A 21,031-nucleotide genomic window follows, 5' to 3' on the forward strand; every position below is an offset into this window, starting at 1 on the left:
GTTGTACATGCTGATTCCAGTTTTTTTCAATTTCAGTAAAACAAATAATTAGAGAAAATAAATTGTGATTTTTTTTTCATGACTTCTTAACTGAGTCCTACTGCACAAAAGACATTTCTGAGTTGTCTCTACTTCTAGCCATGGTTGTGTTGTTTTCATAGAAGTGCAGGACTTTATATTGCAGTGAGAAATGAGCCGAGAGTGAGTAAAAATGTGACATGAGCAATAAATGCCAGAAGCTGCTTGGAAGTCAGAGGGTTAAGCATGACAGAAATGCAGGAAGTGTAATACTGGGTTCCAAACAAAAGGCACAGAAGGTGTGAGTATATGTGCAAAATGAAGGGGTAATGGAAAGGTGATTGCCCTCTAAAAGGCAGAATGCATGACACGTGATCATGCAGGTGCTGCTTTACAATGAAACTTGATGTTTTTACATTTGTAGTAGAGTCACGTATGCAACCCACAGAGGCAGTTGGATTTTCTTCAAACTCTGGATGGCTTTTAGATGCCACGGCAAAACAATGCGCATTTCATAAACATAGACACACAACTTACAAACGTCTCTCCTATCCGTCTTATAGATTCTGTAAAGCAAAGCTGCTTACCTCCTCAGATCACAAAGCACAAAACACTGGCAGATTACATTTACAACAACAGGCTGCTTGCAGCATGTTATTTCTTTTCAAGTCACCTAATAAAGCCACTTAGTCACAGTACAGCATAACTTAAAAACACAACGAGCATAAAAATGTGTACAGCCAAGCAGCAAGGTCTGTGAGCAGGCTGCAAACATTCACTTGTCGTGCAGAGCTGAATAGATCATCTGATTGCTGGTATTCCATGTGAAATTGGAAATTCTTTAATTAGTTCTCGCAGAAACTGTTTGTGATGCTGAGTGTCTGGAAGGACAGCACACAGTGACATGATTCGGGGAAACGAGAAACGTTACATTTGATCAGTTACCAGCTGTGTTTGGCTCACTGAAGTCCACTGATCTGCGCATTTCCCACTCGATTTGAGGCCCTCTGTCACAGAAAGCTCCACTTATATTTAGTTAAGTGTCCAATTCTCACCTATCCACAGGTGTTCTGACTACATCCCGTCGTTCCAGCCGGGCTCGGTCATGTCCAGCAGCTGTCTGGACTTTGACAGAAAATCCACATTACCAGTCCGACCCTGAACAGATACCGTGACACATTTGGATTTGTGTCAAATCACCCCCTCCTCTTGTGTGTGTGTGTGTGACCAGATGGCTGTGATGATGATGCCGATGTGATGATCTGGAGTCAGGTCATGAGTCTAACAGCAGCGGGTGGCTTGGCTGCCTGCTTTGGCACCATGTCTTGGCATGTATTTGTGTGTGTGTGTGTGCTGCCAGGAGCACTGCTGCTATCTCCTGAATACAGAAGTCTGTAAAAACGCACTCCAGCTGCTTGTTTCCATGTTTGAGAAACACTCTGAAAGTGTGAGGAAACTTATTCTGTATATTGTTTTCACACAGATGCAGGCACTCGGATACAATCCCTCTCCTTTGCACACTTTCCCTCTGTGAAGACTCAGATAGATGAGCAGTGATCATGTCCTATAATTTCTTCCTCTGCCAGTGGCGCTGATGACAGAGCTGGCATCTCATTACCATAGTAACAGCAGCAGGATTATGGTCGCAACTGTGCATAAACTGTGATAAATCTATCCTCTGCTTCCAGCACAGCCATCCAGATTTCAGTAGAGCCATATATCTCCAAGAAACATCGCCTGATCATATAGATTGCGTACTCATACTGCATATTCAGAGCTTGCTGAAGTCCTTTCTTGCCTCCTAAATGTGTAATTTGGCCTCTTTACTGAGCACACAGGTGCTTGACACCATATTGTAACGCCAGCAACAGGTCCATAACTCAGTTGTGGTGCCAGGCAGATGACAACGCTGCACAGAAAGCACTACAAACATCAGCATGTCTTGTTTTTTTTTACACAGAGCGCGTTGAGAATGAATGCGAGAATGTGTGGAGCACAAAAATGATGAACTCAAATAAACTTGTATCCTGGAGATCACAGTTACACAACACCAAGATGAGTTTTTGTGTTGACATCCACTGGAGGGCGAAGCTGTCGGTTGTTGGGTTTACTCCCAAGACATGGCAGAAAGTCAAAATGTCTGTATCACCGTATAAGTGCAGCCAAACTCATGGCAGCATCGCAACAGAACAAACAGGATGCACACATTCTCACTGACTGTCGTCTTCATAAATATCAGTTTCTTAGTGGAAAATGTTCTGTGCTTTTTCGCTGCATGTGTAAAACGTCTTGTACTTGGCAATGGGCTCCCACTGGTTGTTATTCCTGCTGTGGAAATGGAGACTGTATTCAATCATAACTAGCTCATATCAGAGAAAATTATTCTCCATCTTCTCTATTGTTCTCTGGAACGCTGCTGAATGTCAATCATAAAGATTTGCACAGCTGGTGGCAGAATGAAAGCAATTGCCCCAAAACTGAGCCGATCGGGTCTTTTTCCCTAATTCCTTTGAGTGTAAGCTGAGGGCAAGAAAGCCTCGGGGGTCTACTGCCCCTGATCATAATGTGCCACTGCCCTCTGTAGGCAAAGACACATAACTACTGGCAACTGATCGCATCTCTGTGGTCACTGCTTCTGCCTGCCACAGCCACATTCAGTTCCTGCAGAGTTTAGTTCGCTCATTTCAGACATTTTATAGTAACTTGACTCTGAGTACATTTTCCGTAGATTTGTAGTTTTTTTTTATTTGGATCTTGCCTTTCTTTTAGGACTACAACTAAGGATTGGTTTCACTATCAGCTCATCTACAAATGTTTGTCTTCTACCTTCCAGTATGTCAGCTGGTAATTTACAGATCTATGAAATGCATGCATGAAAAATAGTAGTTATTTAAAATCTCTTACTTCATAGTGTTACATTTATGTTTTTTTAATCACTATATGCTATAAAATGCTACTTGCAATGGAACGTTTAATCTAAAACAAAGCATTCATCATGAACTGATGTTATGTGCTTTATGTGTTATAGAAAATTTGATGTCATCACATAAACAAAGTGGAGACAAAGTGTAATATATCTAAAACACATTAAAATGGTACAATTTAGAATCCATTGGGAAAGATGGAAAATGGTGAAAAATGTTTATTACAATTTTCTGAAGTCAAATGTGATATTATAGCTTTTATGTAACCAGCAGTGCAAATCCTAGAGATTGTCAGTTTACAATGATATATAACTCCTACATATACAAGAATATGTGGAGGGCTTTTTTTTTTGCTTTAAAAGTGAACATTTGCTTATTGTCAGAATAACTGGCAACTGCAGTTTTGTCAGCTTACTAATAAGTTACAATAACTGTTTCATTTGCACTTATTTAGCATGTTTTAGAAATTTAATGATAGCAAAATAAGACGGTCATTCTTTTAAACCTTTCTTTTCAAATCACTGAGTTTTTTTCTCATTTGCTGGGATGTTGAACACAGAGAAATATGCAGAGTTGAGGTTTCGAAACAGCACAAAACTAAATGACAACAATTACACATTAAGCAGTTTGAAAGCATCGCCTTTCAGTAGTGATCTTGAGAATGTGCTGGTCTTCCATGTGTTCAATGCGCAAAAAGCTAAAATAATGAAATCGTATGAAACAGATATTTGCTAAGGACTCTAAAATCACACAGCAGCCTGTTAGTTAGTGTCTATATTCTGAATTCCATTCAGATTTATTCGACCATGTGTGTGTGGTTGTCTCTGCAGACACACAGAGGTCGATGAACATGCCATCCAGCACTGCTTCTGCTACACTTCAACGGTCCTCACTTCAACTTTGGCCTTCCAGAAAGAACAGAAGCTCAAAGTGGAGTGCCAGGTACTGCACATGGCCACGCACTCACCTCACGTGTACACATAAATATACATGAAGCTGCCTTCTGAAGCGCTTTCTGTGTCCACTGTTTCTCCACATAGGCGCTCTTACAAGTGGCCAAGAACCTCTTTACACACTTGGGTAAGTCTTTTCTCCTTCCTCTGTCTGTCTGTCTGTCTGTGTGAGGGAAGGAAGGTTGTCAGACGAGTTGGCAGATATTTAAGTGATCACCGAGTGAAACGGCGCACATAATTGAATGAGATATTACTGACCCTACAGGTGATTACGCCCAGTATCATAATCATAAAATCAAAAGGCCATTTAAAAGATGGCTCCACCTCTGTATCGTGTAATTACGCCGAGGCATTTCCAGCTTTATCAAATAGTAAGCACCAACAGTAGAATAAGTCATTGTTGATTCATCATGATTGCAGGTACAAAAATTGATCCTGTGGTAGAGCAAATTGCCTCTCACTGAACCGAACGGTTGATTACAAAAGCTCTTATCAGCCTGTGCAGCTGATGCACGACCACGCGTGGTGTAATCTCTGTTTCTGTCTATATGAGCTTTGCTGTATCCGTTTAATTTCCTCTGTTTTCCTTTTAATTCCTTTCTCACCCTCTTCTTTTCTCCCCCCCTCCCTCTCTCTCTGATTCTTTCAGATGATGTGTCAGTGCTGTTACAGGAAATTATAGTGGAGGCCAGGAACCTCAGTGATGCAGAGATGTAAGCCCTCTGATTCATCTTCAAAGGGGCATTTCACTGTCTGTGTGTGTGTGTGTGTGTGTGTGTGTGTGTGTGTGTGTGTGTGTGTGTGTGTGTGTGTGTGTGTGTGTGTGTGTGTGTGTGTGTGTGTGTGTGTGTGTGTGTGTGTGTGTGTGTGGCTGGGTGTAGCACAAATGTCTTTATCTCCATTCGCAAAGGCTATCTTGGCAATTTGTTCTTAACTGACTTGCCTCATTTAATAAAAGTTACTAAATGGCCTGAGATGAAATGAGATAAACCGCTGCAATTTTCCTTTCTTTGCTCCGTTCTCCTTTACCCCTCCAACTCTCTGTTACTGCAGCTGTTCAGTGTTCCTGCTGGATCGGGTCAGCCATGAGCTGGTGGCGAAGGTGTTTGATGGCGGTGTGGTGAGCGACGAGGAGGTACAGCAAACAAGCATCTGTCTTTTCACTCAAACACGCTTTTAATCTCTCTGTGTGAATGTTTCTCTCTATACAATCGCTTATCTTGCATGTTCCCTGTAGTGTTGTGGTCTAAGTGTGTTTGCTACATCAACAGAAAAAAATGGGGACATTTTATGCATTTATTAGAAAGTTTGGCACCAGAGCCAAACAGGAAATTATGGGCGAACACAAGTCCCCAGACGGACTTTAATGGTGAACCTGCCCAATAATTGAGCGGCTCTGCTGCTGTTCTGTTTGGCTCTACTGTCTATGTTTAAATAGAGACAAAAATGTGTTGTTGTTTTTTTTAATTAAAAAGTTTCTCCATGACAAACATTTGTTCATGTGTCGATGTCCGAGTGCAGAAGGAGTTTCGTATTCCAGCTGATCAGGGCATCGCAGGTCACGTTGCCACCACTGGTCAGATTTTAAACATTAAAGACGCCTACTCCCATCCTCTCTTCTACCGCGGTGTCGATGACAGCACCTGGCTTCAAGACTCGCAACATCCTCTGCTTCCCCATCAAAGATGAGAACAACGGTAACAATACAACATCGCCTTCACAAAAGCATTTGAAAGGACAATGTCTTGGAAAAATGTTTCTTCTCTCAGTTAAAGCTTCATAAATCGCCAGTGTTTATTTTCATATCACTTTTCATACAGACGTCTGCAATTCAAAGACACTTTCTGTTGAAATGATACAAAAAAAGATAAAATACAATAAAAATGAAATAGATGAAGATGAAAAAGGTTGTTTTTGAAACATTTTAGTCATATGAAGTGCTCAAAGAGCAGATTTTAAGTATATATATTACACATTAAGCTATTCTCAGATCCTTCAAAAGGTTTGTTTCAGCAACTTGGAGCATAACAAATAAAAGCAAACCAAATGAAGTTCTTTCTACTTTGCTTTGCAGTAGCTCAGCTCTGCTTCATCTGTAGTTGCTGTCGCATTCTGCCATCACTGAGCAACTTGCACTCAATGGCAAATATCAGCTTTTTGTCATATTATTAGATTTCATCTTATTTCACCAGTGGCAGATGCTTCATTTTTTCCCTCTCCAGCACATCCATTACCTTCTCTTCCTGTTTTGTTTTTAAAAAGTGAAGCTACATTTCCACACAGGTGCTCTCTCAGAATAGCACAAAGAGCAGTTACATCACATCCTTGTGCCAAACTGTTGAAGTGCATAAAGGGCACTTTAGACCATCTTCAGTGTGTTCCATACTTAGAGATTTCTGAACCTTCTGCTTCGTTTTGATGGCTGCTTGCTTATGTCCAAGTAAAGAAACTGTGCATTCAGTGCAATTTGTCGTGATATAGAAAAATGTCTTTGGCTCAGGTTAACAGTTTAATTTGTGATCTTTTTTATGTGCAATTAGGTTGAAGTCTAGTGTGAAATTAATTGAAGTTAGCAGACCTTTGACTCGACGTCTGTTCTGCATCTCTGGCTGGCTGTGCTTCATTTTCTCATCTCTGCCTTTCACCATTTTTCTTCATCATCAACTTTCGCTGCCTACATCCATCTCATTCCATTCAGTTTCCACCCTCAATGTTTCACCTTTTCTTTCCCATTCTTCTCTCCACTTTTATTTCTGTTCGCCTCCTCTGTAAATCTTGCTTTTTCTAGAGGTGATTGGCGTCGCCGAGCTGGTGAATAAAATGAATGGGCCGTGGTTCAACCGCTTCGATGAGGATCTGGCCACAGCTTTCTCCATCTACTGTGGTATCAGCATCGCCCACGTGAGTCTCCATAACCTTTAAATGTTCTGGTTAGGTATGTTGAACAGCCATGGATGAGGACAACGCATTACATTGTTTCCAATATTCTTATTAAATGCTGCACATTCGTCAACACACTCCTCTGCTCCATTTGTTAGTGTAGGTTAGTGTATGGCTATGCAAACGAGTTACACAACCAAGTCTATTAAGCATAAAGTAAACTTCTCACTTTTCTCACATGAATCATTAAAAAGGAATAAATGCAACATTTCCTATGAGACACGTTCATCTTCATATACACTGACTCACTGTAAACAAACTCAGTTCATTAAGCCAGCTTGATTTTAAATAATGTCATCTCTCCAAGTCCAATGAATCCTTACAAGCACTGATTGATTTGACAGCTCAGAGACGAATAGAAAAAGTTCAGAAAATAAACGTTTCCAGTATGTCCATCATTAGGAGCATCTTACTCCTTAAAACAGAGTGGTATATCTGCTCTTAATGCTGTTAGATTAGAGTGATTGATCCTGTCTGGCAAAGTGGGATCAGTTCAGTGGGAGCAAAATGCTCAGTCAAAGGCAGAGCAGAGAGAAGTCTCAAGGGAAATTTGAAGAGATTCAGTCTGATGGAACTGAGTGGCTTTTGTGGTGCACTTCACAGGCTTTGTATGACTCCTGCAAACCCATTAACATACATTCAGCCCTGCTGCAGTAGGTGTCTCACAAAGACCATTATGGAAATGTTTCTAACTATAATGATGATCAAAAAAATGTTCGGGAGAGAGAGAGAGAGAGAGAGAGAGAGAGAGAGGTGTAATGTCATCAAGAAATATTTTTATAGTTTTTATTGCTGTTTTCAAGTGTTTGCAAGCCTTCAACTACCTAAAATATAAGTCTTCGCTTGCTGTAAAACCACATTTTTCAAAATGTGATGATCAAACTTTGTCATCGAATGTCTCTTTATTGCTGCTGCTTTCATCATCGTTCACCAGAAATTTCAATAACTGGATTGATTTATTTTTTTTTGCCTCTAGTAATTCACTTCCTCAGACATACAACTGGTTTGAGTAATTTAAGGATTTTAAGATGAATTAAACCAACTACTGATTGATGTAGATTTAAAAATGATAATTGCGTGTTTACATTATGTATAATGTGAGAAAGAAAGAAAGAAAGAAAGAAAGAAAAGTCTTATTACATTATTTATTGTTACAAACATACAGCTGTGATGTGATATTTTATTCAGGATTTCCGATTCACCTTCATATTAACTGGGTCTTGTAGAGTCTGACCTTTGAATGACTGCAGGTACTCAATAGTTTATCTACAAACTATGAAGCTGTTTGATTGGAAAAATAATTGCCTTCGAGGCAACTCATTAATCATTAAAACACGACCAAATACATTATTCATCAACGCTGCATCACGGTGTACACAGTTCTGTTCGTTGAAAAAGCAGCTCCCCTCGTGTACTGAAACGTAAGCAGTAATCAGTTTGAGTTTTATTGTTTTCCACACTGGACAGAAGGATGTTCAAAGTGTCCTGCAAATTATACTGCACAGTGGCTTAGTGGTTAGCACTTTCACCTTGCAGCTAGAAGATCCTCGGTTCGCATCCCAGCCTTCCTGGGGTCTTTCTGCATGGAGTTTGCATGTTCTCCATGTGCATGTGTGGGTTTTCTCCAGGCACTCTGGCTTCCTCCCACAGTCCAAAAACACGCTGAGGTTAATCGCTAATTCTACATTGTCTGTAGGTGTGAATGTGATTATCTCTATGTGTAGCCATGTGATAGACTGGTGACCTGTCCAGGTGTCCCCTGACTTCACCTTAAGTCAGCTGGGATAGACTCCAGCCCCCCGCGACCCTAATGAGGATTAAGTGGTGTATAGATGATGGATGGATGGATGTTAATCGAGAGTTTTTCATTTAAATATGAACTTACAAACACAGACCAGAAGCAGATACATTTTAAGGGCAACAAAAGGGGTTTAGCTGCATGATCTACTACAAACAGAAGGAAAAGTGTGACTGTGACTGATATTTCTTTGCTTAATTTTGAAATAAAGCTCTTTTGGATGCCCAGAATCAAACACAATCTCTTTCCAGTCTGTTGTCTTGAATGAAAAAGATGAAAACAGTGGTTTTGCAGCTGATCTGTGGATCATGTTGTAGCCAGGTATCTGTGCAATAATAATGGATTTGTTTGTTTCTCTAGTCTCTGCTCTACAAGAGAGTCCACGAGGCTCAGTTCAGGTCCCACCTGGCTAATGAAATGATGATGTACCATATGAAGGTAAAATCCTACCTATACGTCTCTCGCGCTCTCACACAGAAACACATAGTATTTACTGGCACTGTTAATATTATTTACTCCATATGATTCAGTATGTGTCTGTTGCAGGTTTCAGAGGAAGAGGTGTCCAAGCTGCTGGTGCCAGGGGATCGATCCGGTGCAGGAGATTCACCCGTGCTTCGCAGAATTCACGTACACGCCACGATCCCTGCCTGATGACACCACACCCATGGTAAGGAAAGGAGAGAGGGTGTGTGCTGAAGAATTACACATTAAAAGGAAAAGTGGAAATATAGAGTTGCAAGATGAAAATGCAGGAAGAAAACTGATGGAACTGCTCCTGTTGTGTGTCTGCAGTGCATCCTCAGCATGTTTGAAGACATGGGTTTCATCAACACGTACAAGATGGAAATGCACACTCTGGCCAGGTCTGACAACTGCATGGGTTCATTTACTGAATACATGAGTCTGTGTGTACGTGTGTGTTTAACAGTTACTGTAGATAGTCTGCACTGAGGAACTGATCTTTCTGATGTGCTTTTTCCTTTAGCACCAGCTCCCTGTTTTTAATCTTCTTCTACATTCTTGTCAACTACTTTACAGTATGTTGGAGTAGATGGGCTTTAAGTGCTGTTGCTGCTGAATTATTCTCATTTTTCTAGTCGTATTACTCTTTTAAGACCCAATCTCCATGAAAAGAGAGAACAGTTGTCTTAAGCAAACTGTTCATGATGAAATCACTCAATATTATTAAATCTCAACGCCTTTCTCCATAATGACGCAGACGACACAGAGCTAAATATATCTGTGTAAGCTGAAAGGATTGCAGTTCTTTCCACAACTTGATTGTATGCTTCTCTTACGTTAGTCTCTGGACTTCTTGCTGCCAGATGAAGACTAGCCTGAGATCCTAGTTATGGAAGCAAAACCTGAGAGAAAAAAACTCTGACCACCTAAAACAATACATCGTAAACAGCAGGGCACAAAACAAAAACCTTTGTGTTATTAATTCTGACCTACATTTGCAATGCTGCACTGGTTCCATCACTAAAATCTCAGGTTATTTCAAGGACCCCACAGTGAAAATCAAGGGGTTTTTTTGTTTTGTTTTTTTTTTTACCTTTGTAGCACGTTTGTGTGCTGTTTTCTTTATATGATGGAAAAGCATCATCAGCGAAACAAGAGATCAACACCATGGCAGTCTCAAAAACGCAGATTCAGACTTCCAGGGTTTCACAATAACAAATCTAAAGAACTGATCCTGTCACTTTGCAGGGTGGGGCTTTTCTGTATCACTGTTCCTCTTGAGAATCTGACCCTATTTTGAACATGTTTGGATGAATTACTGCAATATTACTACTAACCATTGTGTAGCGTGCAGCAGTTTTATGGGGTTTGAACAGAGTCATAAGTGAGCTGGTGTGCTCGAGTTGCAGTGAGTAGAGAGGGGTGGGTGGAGTATGACAGAGACTTTATAGATCTGCACATACTAGAGGAAACAACACTGTAGAGTTACATATGAGCTGTTCTAAGGCAGGAACAGGTTGTTTTTGTGGGGGAAGAAAACTCTAAACTTTAATACATAGAGATGAGTATTTAGGGGTTTAACGAACAATCAGCGAGGGGCTTTCAGAAATATTGCCAAAAATAGATTGTCACTGACCTCGGGAAACACAGAAAAGTTAATACATGCTTTTATCTCCAGTAATTATCTTCTGTCTGTTGTGTCTAAGAAAAATTTTGGTCAGTTACAGCTGGTACAGAAAACAGCAGCACAGAGCTAGACAGACGCCCACATTATTCCACTCCTAAAATCTTTTAGAAAAATAATTACCTGCCTGTCACAGAATTCATTTTAATTAATCCTTTTTCTGGTTTTTAATTCACTGAAAGGCTGACATATGTGCCTACTAGGTCCCCAAACTCTTGATTGTTCCTGAGTTTAGAGCTAAAAGGCACAGTGAGGCAGAGTTTCCTAATTACACCTCAAAACTGTGAAACAGTCTGCCTGAGGGTCCGAGGGAATCTAAATCTGTTGCTGTCAAACTCAGACACGGCTTTTTACCATTTTTTTCTTAAGTGTTTTTGCTTTATTTTGTCCCGTTGCTTTAATTCAATTTTAGTTCATTTTACTTCCCTTATTTGTTTGCTATTAAGCGCTTTGTGTTATATTTTATGCATGAATTGTGCTCTTTAAATAAAGGTTCTTATTATTATCAATTACATGTTGGAGAAAAAGTGGGGTAATGATGTATCACTTTTATATTTCAAGTGCATGTGTCACTGGCATCATGCTGAGGTGTAGACCGTAATTAAAGTGCTGCCTCGCTGTCAGGTTCTGTCTGATGGTGAAGAAAGGCTACAGGGATCCTCCGTACCACAACTGGATGCACGCCTTCTCCGTCTCACACTTCTGCTACCTGCTCTATAAAAACCTAGGGCTGTCCAACTACCTCGAGTGAGTATCCAACTCCTAAATACTTAAGTAATTAATTTTTGCATTGTTTATGTCACAGTTATTCTGCTTTTGTCGTTTGTCTTCCAGGGATATAGAGATTTTAGCTCTGTTTGTGTCCTGTATGTGCCATGACCTGGACCACCGTGGCACCAACAATTCTTTCCAAGTCGCCTCGGTGAGAGCACATAATGTGTTTCTGCTTTATTAAAGAGTATTTGATGAAACATTAGCAGTAATATATAAAGTAGAAGGTGAATAAGAACATTTTTGTTCCCAAACAAGTGCAGTAGAGCAGCACACTAAAAACAAATACCAAAAAGTGGAATTTACTGTCGATGCTGGGAATGGAGTACGTCAATAAGAGCCAGGCTCTGGGTGTTTTTCAGTAATATTAGAGTGTCTGGTTTTAGCTCATCATCTGTGAATTTGCCCCAGTGAGACACTAGATGTCATTGTGATTACAAGCATGTTGCTCTGGTGCACAACCCTCCAGCACCCTCCAGTACACATACACCAGCTGGCGTTACACAACAAAGGTCATTCATCGTCTCATCATCCTCTTTTTATGTTTCCTCTTCTGAATTTTATGTTAGAGCTGACATGAACTGTTAAAGAGAAACACTGCTGCATTTTATTGAAGGATGTTGTTCCATTTGAATCAATGCAACGTGAACGCTGAAAGGATTCTGTTTCATTTGTCTGTTTTATTTCTAGCAATCTGTGCTGGCTGCTCTCTACAGCTCAGAGGGATCTGTGATGGAGGTAAACTATCAGGGCTTTAACAGTCTTTTACAACAATGTGGGGCACTTGTGACGCTATAAGTCTTTACTGCATATTTTGTTGAAGAGACCAAGAGAGCACAGTTTTGTCATTGGTTATATTAGTTTGCATCTTCATGGTTGTCTCCCTTCACAGTTGAGTGACTAATATTGTGTTCTGCTATGACATCTAGTGGTCAAAGTCAATGCTGAATTTTTGCAGCGGCTATGAGGCAATGCAAGGCTTTTAAATTGGTTTTGCATTTTGCATTGCAACATGACTTGGCACTACATTAAAGGCATCATTTTCAGATTTACTCACACATTTTCTAACTCTGCTTTATTTGCCATGACAGAGGCATCACTTTGCCCAGGCCATCGCCATTCTGAACACTCACGGCTGCAACATCTTTGAGAAGTTCAACAGGAAGGTGAAAAATAAAATCCGACATTCTGACACTTCAACAATTATGTCTCTCTTTTTTCTTTCATTTTCTTTAGATTCCCAATTCTTCTATCACTGTCTGTGAAAGCTAAAGATATTTTTGATGTTTTCAGGACTACCAACGCATGTTGGATCTGATGAGAGACATAATTCTGGCTACAGACCTTGCTCACCACCTGCGCATTTTCAAGGATTTACAGAAGATGGCTGACAGTACGTCCCAGTAATTCAGTATGCACATCCACGTCTGTGCTTTTTGCTCTACGCTCACATCCTTGAACAGCCAATGGGGCCTTGATTCAGATGATCCAATGCACCTGACTGCACCTAATTATTATTCTTACCTCTCCATAAACTAGAACAGGTTGATTTTAGAAGAGAAAACCTTCAATGTGAATGATATTTTAAGCAGACACAACTGATCAAGTAAAAATATAGTTTACATTTGTTCTTTGGTTGTCAGATATACAGTCAGACCAACTACTGTACATCATCATCTATACTCCCAGTCAAAAGTTTGGACACACTTTCTTATTCAAATGAATGAGAAAGTGTGTCCAAACTTTTGGCTGGTAGTGTACATGTGTCAGTCTTATGCAATCCCAAAGAAGTTTGGTCACATACTTATGAAAGTTATTCAGACAACAGTTATGCTTTTAAGGGGTGATGCACTTTCTTTGAACACTAAAGTATCAACCCATTTCCTCTGCAGAATGAGTAACTTCTTAATACCACACAAAAGGAACATTCTCTCTCAACATCTTCACTAAGTGACTTATTTTACAGAGATCTGAGGTCAAACTCGCAGCATTCAGCACTGACTTTCCTAATAATCTGGTCTATTTACCCTCTTGCAGAGACAGTTACTTACACTGTTATGTAATATAATTGGCTGTAACCTTCTGGCCAGCGGTTTGTTGCGGCTGAATGCAACCAATTATAAGTTATCCTGAGTGTCTCCTCAGTGGAATCAATTTTGAGCTGTAAAAGCAATTCAAGGACAGTAAAAAAAAAACCTCCAAATGAGTTTGCAACTTTCTCACACCACAGTGTGTGTACTTTGTCAATCATAGACTAAAGTAGTTTAATTTGGAATCATAATGGCCTCTTACCAAACATGCAAACCGCACTTACTTTTGACATTCATATGTGGCTTTTGGTCATCGGTGTGTCAGTGTGTCGTAACTGGGTGTTTTAAGTACAGGACACTAAAATACACTGAATTAATCAGTAAAATGTATTAACTTGAAGTTTAACTATTTTATCAGTGATTTAACATGACTGTTTGAAATGCCGTTTATGTAGAGCAATGTGTTTGTGTGTTTTAGTTGGATACAATCCAAAAAACCGGACCCATCGCTCCATGCTGCTGTGCCTGCTGATGACTTCGTGTGACCTGTCAGACCAAACCAAGGGCTGGAAAACCACACGGAAGATCGCTGTCAGTGTTTAGTCTACATAAATGTTTATATTTTACACTATACAGAGTATGGCCATGTGTTTAGTACGATGTGTTATTTGTTACAGTACACATTTCTATACAGACGTGACCCGTTGCTAGTGCAAACAACATTGTAATGTGAGGAGTTAAATCAAATTAATGCTTAGTCATTGGTGCAGTACAAATTGCAGAAGTGTATTAGTGTATGGAATAGTGGTAATTATAGTGGCCTAACACAATGCATGTTGTAACAGTTCAAGCTGCTTGGTGCAAGTTCAAACAAAAACGAGAAAAGGTCTGGCTTAATGCGATTACAGGAGCGAAGTTTCTGACAGTTCATGTTCGTTAAAATCTCTGTTTCCTCTTCGTTAGCACACTCCTCAAGATTTCCAATTACTAATGTGTGTACAGAAAAACTGCCTCTTTTCTAGGACAAAAAAGATTATGAGATGCAAATCTGTACAGCTGGAAACAACCTTTGAGCTATATTCTATTATATTCTGTTCTGTGAGATCACACTACATTTTAGGATTATGTTTAATCTCGACCTGCCCCTCTTTTCAACACCAAACCCCTAAACCCTGCCCTAAATCCCACACCCTCAATCTCCAAACACCTAGCACCTAAAGCAAATGCACTGTAATCCCGAACCAACAACACATTTCTGTCTAATTCACTGGAGAAAATTGTTGTACAGTGTTTGGCTTGTATTGGTCTCAGTTGGTACATTATTTTCTCACTGGCAAAGGGATTAATGAAAAACAGGAATCACACTAAACACTGGTATGTAATAAACGGGAATGGCAGTTTATCTCGGATTACAGCACTGTTGTGATTTAGCATGGTCCAGTTGGAAAATAAATAAAGCTCAAAAAAACAAAAACCCAGACTGTGACACAGCAGGTTTGCCCTGCAGATGATATTAGTCTAAATTCAAGGCATAGTGGCTTGGAAAATTTGTATTTAAATTTGGATTATGCTCACTTTAAAGGTTGAGTATGGTGAAAATCCATTTTTATTGTGTTTTGTGGTCGATGCAAAGTTGAACATGAAAAGTAACAGCTGATAAGATAACAACCAGTGATAATTTTACTGAACTACTGAATGACTGTTACAACCCCGGCTCGGGGGGGAAGGGAAGCAACATAAACAGTTGTTGGTGGAAAAATCAAATTATTTATTACAGAAAAGGTTGAACAGAAAATGTGCAAAATACTATACAAACTGAGGCAGAACTGAGGAAGAGGGCTGGTGGGTGCTGCTCAAATCAAAGAAAACATCAAAACACAAAAAGAGTTCTCATAAGGAGAACTTAACGCTACCATCGCGGTGGACAAAAGAAAAACGGAACAAAAAGGCTCACTAAAGAGGAACTGGCAAAACAAAACTTACACACGAGTCAGCACCCCTAATCCTGGTGAAACCTAAACAGAAGGAACTACCTGGAATGAAGTGAAGCTGTATCAGTTTTTAATTCTAGGCCTGGCCCAATTCCTAGCACACACAGACAATCTTGCCTCGACCACACAGTAACACAAAACGGCACGCTGGGAGTCAGCTGCCCGGTTCAGTGGAACTGCCAGCTCTTTTAAAGGAGTTGGCAGTTTTCGGTTGGTCAGCCTGGTAAGCGCCGCACCAATCACTGGGACTCCCGGCCGCAGCCACGCCTCCGTCGTCGTGGTCCAACCAGGGAGTGGGGATCACACGGCCCTATTTGCATAAGCCACAATATTTAGTTAACACACACACCCGGGGTAGGAGGCGCTGGCCGTAACAATGACAAACCAAAAATTGCCTACCAAAGTGATACAAACTCCACATTTGTGTTGGCTGTCATTAGGTCAGCTGTTTTGCTGTTAATCACAACAGAAAGGAACGGTGCAGCAGTTCAGCTTCATTTAAACCTACAGACTCTAAAACACTCAGGCTAAAACTAGGAGTTGTAAAGTGAGGGGGTAATTAACCATCTTTGCAGTATTTTCAGCTAAAAACTGAATGACCTTTGCTGAAAAGAGACTCAATATGGGACCTTTAAATTCGAATGAAAGTCCAAACTGCTTAACTGACCGTTTTTTGTCCTTAAAAAATATGTGTTAGACATGACACAAATGTAATCTGGATCTTAAATGAACTTAATCAGTGTACCTGTTTAATGCAGTATAATATGTATCTATGTCCACAGGAGCTGATTTATAAAGAGTTCTTCTCTCAAGGAGATCTGGTATGTGTCACTCTACACTTTCTGTTAAATGGCATGTGAAATTATTTACCATGCAGCTGAAATGTGTGTTATGTAGATATTATTTAGCTTGTTACTCCTATCTGCATTGTGTTTGTTTGTGTGTGTGTGTGTGTGCAGGAAAAAGCCATGGGGAACAGGCCCAGTGAGATGATGGACAGAGAGAAAGCGTACATCCCAGAACTGCAGATCAGCTTCATGGAACATATCGCCATGCCCATCTACAAGTACGTACCAAAAGCAAAAGCAGCACATCATACAGCATCAGTTCCCCATACAGAGAGAGAAGTTTAGTTTCAAATAAAGCTGAAAATAGTCAATAGAAGTCTCTTCCATATGTTCATCATAAAAATGTATAACTCCTTTGGGAAACGAGTCTCAGCAAATTATTATCTGATTCTGAAGCTTCCTTCGTCTCTTGGACCAACATCTTAGCATCTTTCAGCTAAATGCCGTTGTATTCACATTCATCCATATTGTTTCCTGCAGTTTTTTTCCAGTGAAATGCCTCTTAAAACACACTGTACACAGTTAGCGGCTTGCTGCTGAACATATACTACAGGAGCTTTTAGCTGCTAAGTCACATATTTCCCTCAGGAGACGGTAGAAAGGAAAACAGATAAAATTAGAGTGAATACTGAATTTAAATTCATTAGGTGGACACAAACACGACTCCATATGAATGCTAATCCTGCTTGATGACTGCTGCAAGTGCAAATAATAAACTGTGAACACGCTTGCCTTATCAACCTTTTTAAAGCGATAATATGTTGTGTTTACAACCCTCAAGTGGCCCAAAAAAATCACTTATTTGGGGTTTAGCAGCACAAAATGCTGCATTTACAGTAAATACCACACATATAAATAATAAAGACATTTCAATGTTTTTGACTTCATGAAGACTTTAAGTTAAATACATGAAATTAAAAGAACGTAAAATTAAATGATCATTTGATTTCGAATTTAAAAAATTCCCAGACTTTAGTGTAGAGCAATAATGTGTAAGATGTACTTCAGATTTCACGTCAAGTGTTACAGTAACAGCTCTTTAACTGTCCTGCCCCCACGTCCCTCTGTCCCTTCAGGCTGCTGTCTGAACTGTTTCCTGGGGCCACCGAGCTTTACGAGAGAGTGGCAGCAAATCGTGAGCAGTGGACCAAAGTGTCCCACAAGTTCACCATCCGTGGGTTGCCAAGCAACAACAGCCTGGACTTCCTGGACCAGGAGTACGAGCTGCTGCAGTCCCAGGGGGCTTTCGGGAGCGATGACCACTGCCTCAACGGTTGCCTTGACGACACAGAAGGAGGAAGGGGTCAGTGACAGCGGCGGGGCTGCTGACGGTTTCGTGAAGTTTTCTGTCTGTGGTCCAATAAGAGGCTGAGGATTCCTTTTCAGCGGCCCAAGAGGGACGGTTCTCTCTGCTGTCAATCACTTAGATGCTTAGCAGGCCGTGCAGAAGGGACGGGACAACGTTTCAAACTAACTGAATCAGACGAGCGATCTGAAACGAGGGGATCCATCTGAGCTGATTAGATGCTACATGTGGCTTGTGTCTACAGCTGTGGAAAGCAGAAGGTGGTGACTTTATCTTTTTCAGCAGCTATTCTGGAAAAATAGGTTTTTACCACTAGTCACAAGTTCACTCATACAGTGCTGATCCTGATTACGATTGTAAAAACACACACACACATTGACACACATGTACATGCACATGCTGTTTAGACACACAAGATGGGGGGGGGGGGCATTCATTCTTATGGCAAAGACTACTTCAACATGTAACAGTAAGATGAAGTGCTATACTTTCTGTAAAATGTTTCATAATAGCTTATATTGATTTAAAAAGCTCAGCTTTGTTCAGACAAAAGCAGCTGCCATAGCCCTCACCTGATGCTTATGAATGCATGCTGTACGGACACCTCATGTATTATTCCTTTTATCTGGGTCAGTGTTGAGTTTCTCCACAGCTAAGAAATTAATACAGTCCATTTTTATACCATCACAACACGTTTTTGTATTCAGCTCTTCAGAGTATATTTAATTAATTCATGACCATAAACTTGTACAGGGAGTTTTTCTTCATTTGTTAAGAAAACATTTTAACCCTCTTGTGTATTGAGTCCCTTTCCCTCATTGTGTTTGTTTTTGGGGGTTAAAAGGACAATTTGACAATCACTCATCAATTACAGTCACTGATCCTGGACTCTACTCCATGCATACAGCAGTAAAAACGCTCCCTCTCTCCATACTAAGAGCATGTCACTACATCAAGTAAGCATTTACACCTCAAACAACAGCCACTCATTTCCTAAAATCCACTTTCAGTTTTTTCCTCTCATCATCCCTCACACTCCTCAGCACCTCTTTTTTTTTTTTTTTTTTTTTACTGATTTTCTCATAAACTCACTTAGATAGAGAGCAACTGAAGCCCTTTAAAGGATCCATCTCATTCGTTCGTGTAAATGTGCCAGATTAGAGCGTGTTATATGGAGTGTGTCATATGGATCTGCCTTATTGCGCATCTTTGCTGCCTTTCTTAGAGCTTTTAATATATGAAAATTGAAATAAAGAGTCTGTTTAGTATGTATGTTGTGTATTTGTTATAGACATAGTATGAGTACCAATGTGTTGACTGAATGATCGCCATGCTGAGAAGATGTATATTTGTGAAATAACTGTGTGAAGACCTCAGATGTCATGTCATTTCACTTCTTTCTATTTTATCTGTACCTTTGGGTGTTATATACGCAGGCATAAAAGCATTTTGTTCAGTTCTCAGTGCACCCAAAACATTCTTTTTTTTAAAGAAAAAAAAAAGGAACTCGAGATGTAGCCATCACAGAAATGACCCGTTGAACAGTTCACTATTTGCTGCACTCCAAAGGAAATGTTTGGGAAAATAGAGTAAAGTTCTCAGATTGTGCCTCATAGAAAACCTGACATTTTTTGGGGAGGGGGGTCGTGGTGTATTCTGTTACAATACACTATATTCAGTTGTCCCTAACAATGTTTAAACCAGGGAATGCTGCAGAGTCAAGATAACCGCAGAATAGTTGAAAAGAGAAAAATCTCTAATGGACATCACTGTATGTAGGCTGCATGTGGAGAGTCAGCGAGCGAATGAGTGGATGGACGAGTGGGTGTTTGGATGAGAGAGAAAGCAGTGGAGGTAGCTGGTTGAGGATCAGGAGAGAAATGCTGGTGTAACAGGTCTTTACAAAGCTGGTATTGACAGAAATGAGGCTGAACCTTGTGTGATCTGCTTGAATTTCTTCTTCATGTCTCTGTCCTTTTATACAGCCCTAATAATGTTAGTGTCAGTGAAAGCAGATGAAAGCTAAAATATTGCAATCATAGGATTTAAATGTATAATCTGTCTTTGAAAGGCTCTCACAAAGGTGCATCGGTGAGGAAGGTTAATTGGTTCGCAAAAGTGGTTTGATGTATGTGTTATACCTACACTGGGATGTGCATTAGCTTGGCTGGATGAAAGCGTTTGATCTACCTTGGTCTGCTTCACGGACTGAATATTTTTACTATAACATTTTTAAAGAGGGCATAGCTGTGTTTGTAGAAGAGCCACTCTCTCTTTCTCAAACTCACTCGTGGTTTTCCCATTTCTATTATTTTCAGAACCACTGTTTCGTATGTACCTGCCTTTTTTCATGTGCAATATGAAGTGTCTGCCTCTGTGACATTGCATAGATTCCTATGTAAATACCTATGCCTCTTGTTAAATTATTGCTTTAGGTCTGAGTTGCCAAAGGCTTTTAAGTGTTAGATCCTGATGTTTCCATTGAGAAAAAAAAATAGTCAATGGAGTGTGACAATTTTAATCCTAAAATGCTTTTGAGAGTTCAGACCTAGGACAGTTTTCTATGATGAGTGTGTATATGTCCTTTTATGTTCGTTCTAGCGAGTCAGGGCCCAATGTGCCAAGCAAACGTTTTCTACTTCCTGGCCAAGCTGCAAAGTGAAAAACAGACGCAACTTAAAATATATTTTGTTCTCTACTGTTGGAGTGAGGGCTGTGTTCATATTTTCTGATACATCATGACGGCTTGTCCATGAAGTATGAACCCAATCTAGTTCCCATCATCACAGAACAGCAGGACTACAGCCTGTGATGTGACGTCACTGTAACGATCACCCCTGACATAATTGTTGAAAGTGGCAAAAATATAATTGCTGTAAATAACAAAGTTTAAAAAAAAAAATGTTTCTTGATTGTCTGTCATTATTACAATGGGAAGTATTTCGATTCTGTAATGTATTTAAAGTGGTTGCATCCTGTTCTATTTCTTTTTTTTTTTCCAGGCCATTTTTGAACAACCCCAAGCTTTGACAGAGCAATGAAAGACAACTATATGTGTATTTAAGATATACATATGATATTCTACCACAAATACAAACCCAGGCTAATCTGAAATGTATAAATGATGCTTATACTAAGGACTAAATCCAGTCGTCTGTTAATTATTTGTTTTGATGAGTTCTGAGTGCTGGTGGTCTTGTTCTCCTTCAGATGTACTGAACAAGAGCATTTTTGAGACAAAGGCAAAGTGATAACATTTTGAATCTTTTTTTTTCTTTCTTGGAATAAATCTGGTGAAAGGCT

General features: G+C 40.0%; 1 protein-coding gene across 1 annotated transcript in view; it reads left to right on the forward strand.

Annotated features, from left to right (window-relative positions):
• LOC111579029 (cGMP-dependent 3',5'-cyclic phosphodiesterase) overlaps positions 1 to 21,031 on the forward strand; it is a 175,281-nt gene extending 154,250 nt beyond the window's left edge. The window contains 20 exon segments of the mRNA XM_055012123.1: positions 3,773 to 3,884; positions 3,983 to 4,022; positions 4,545 to 4,608; positions 4,949 to 5,030; positions 5,417 to 5,539; positions 5,541 to 5,592; positions 6,684 to 6,796; positions 8,994 to 9,071; positions 9,180 to 9,212; positions 9,214 to 9,303; positions 9,429 to 9,499; positions 11,407 to 11,529; positions 11,617 to 11,704; positions 12,244 to 12,291; positions 12,645 to 12,719; positions 12,847 to 12,946; positions 14,062 to 14,174; positions 16,357 to 16,395; positions 16,534 to 16,640; positions 17,499 to 21,031. Coding sequence (XP_054868098.1) covers positions 3,773 to 3,884; positions 3,983 to 4,022; positions 4,545 to 4,608; positions 4,949 to 5,030; positions 5,417 to 5,539; positions 5,541 to 5,592; positions 6,684 to 6,796; positions 8,994 to 9,071; positions 9,180 to 9,212; positions 9,214 to 9,303; positions 9,429 to 9,499; positions 11,407 to 11,529; positions 11,617 to 11,704; positions 12,244 to 12,291; positions 12,645 to 12,719; positions 12,847 to 12,946; positions 14,062 to 14,174; positions 16,357 to 16,395; positions 16,534 to 16,640; positions 17,499 to 17,733 — 1,786 coding nt within the window. The 3' untranslated portion in view covers positions 17,734 to 21,031.

The sequence above is a fragment of the Amphiprion ocellaris genome, chromosome 7, assembly GCF_022539595.1.
Source record: "Amphiprion ocellaris isolate individual 3 ecotype Okinawa chromosome 7, ASM2253959v1, whole genome shotgun sequence".
Classification (NCBI taxonomy): Eukaryota; Metazoa; Chordata; class Actinopteri; family Pomacentridae; genus Amphiprion; species Amphiprion ocellaris.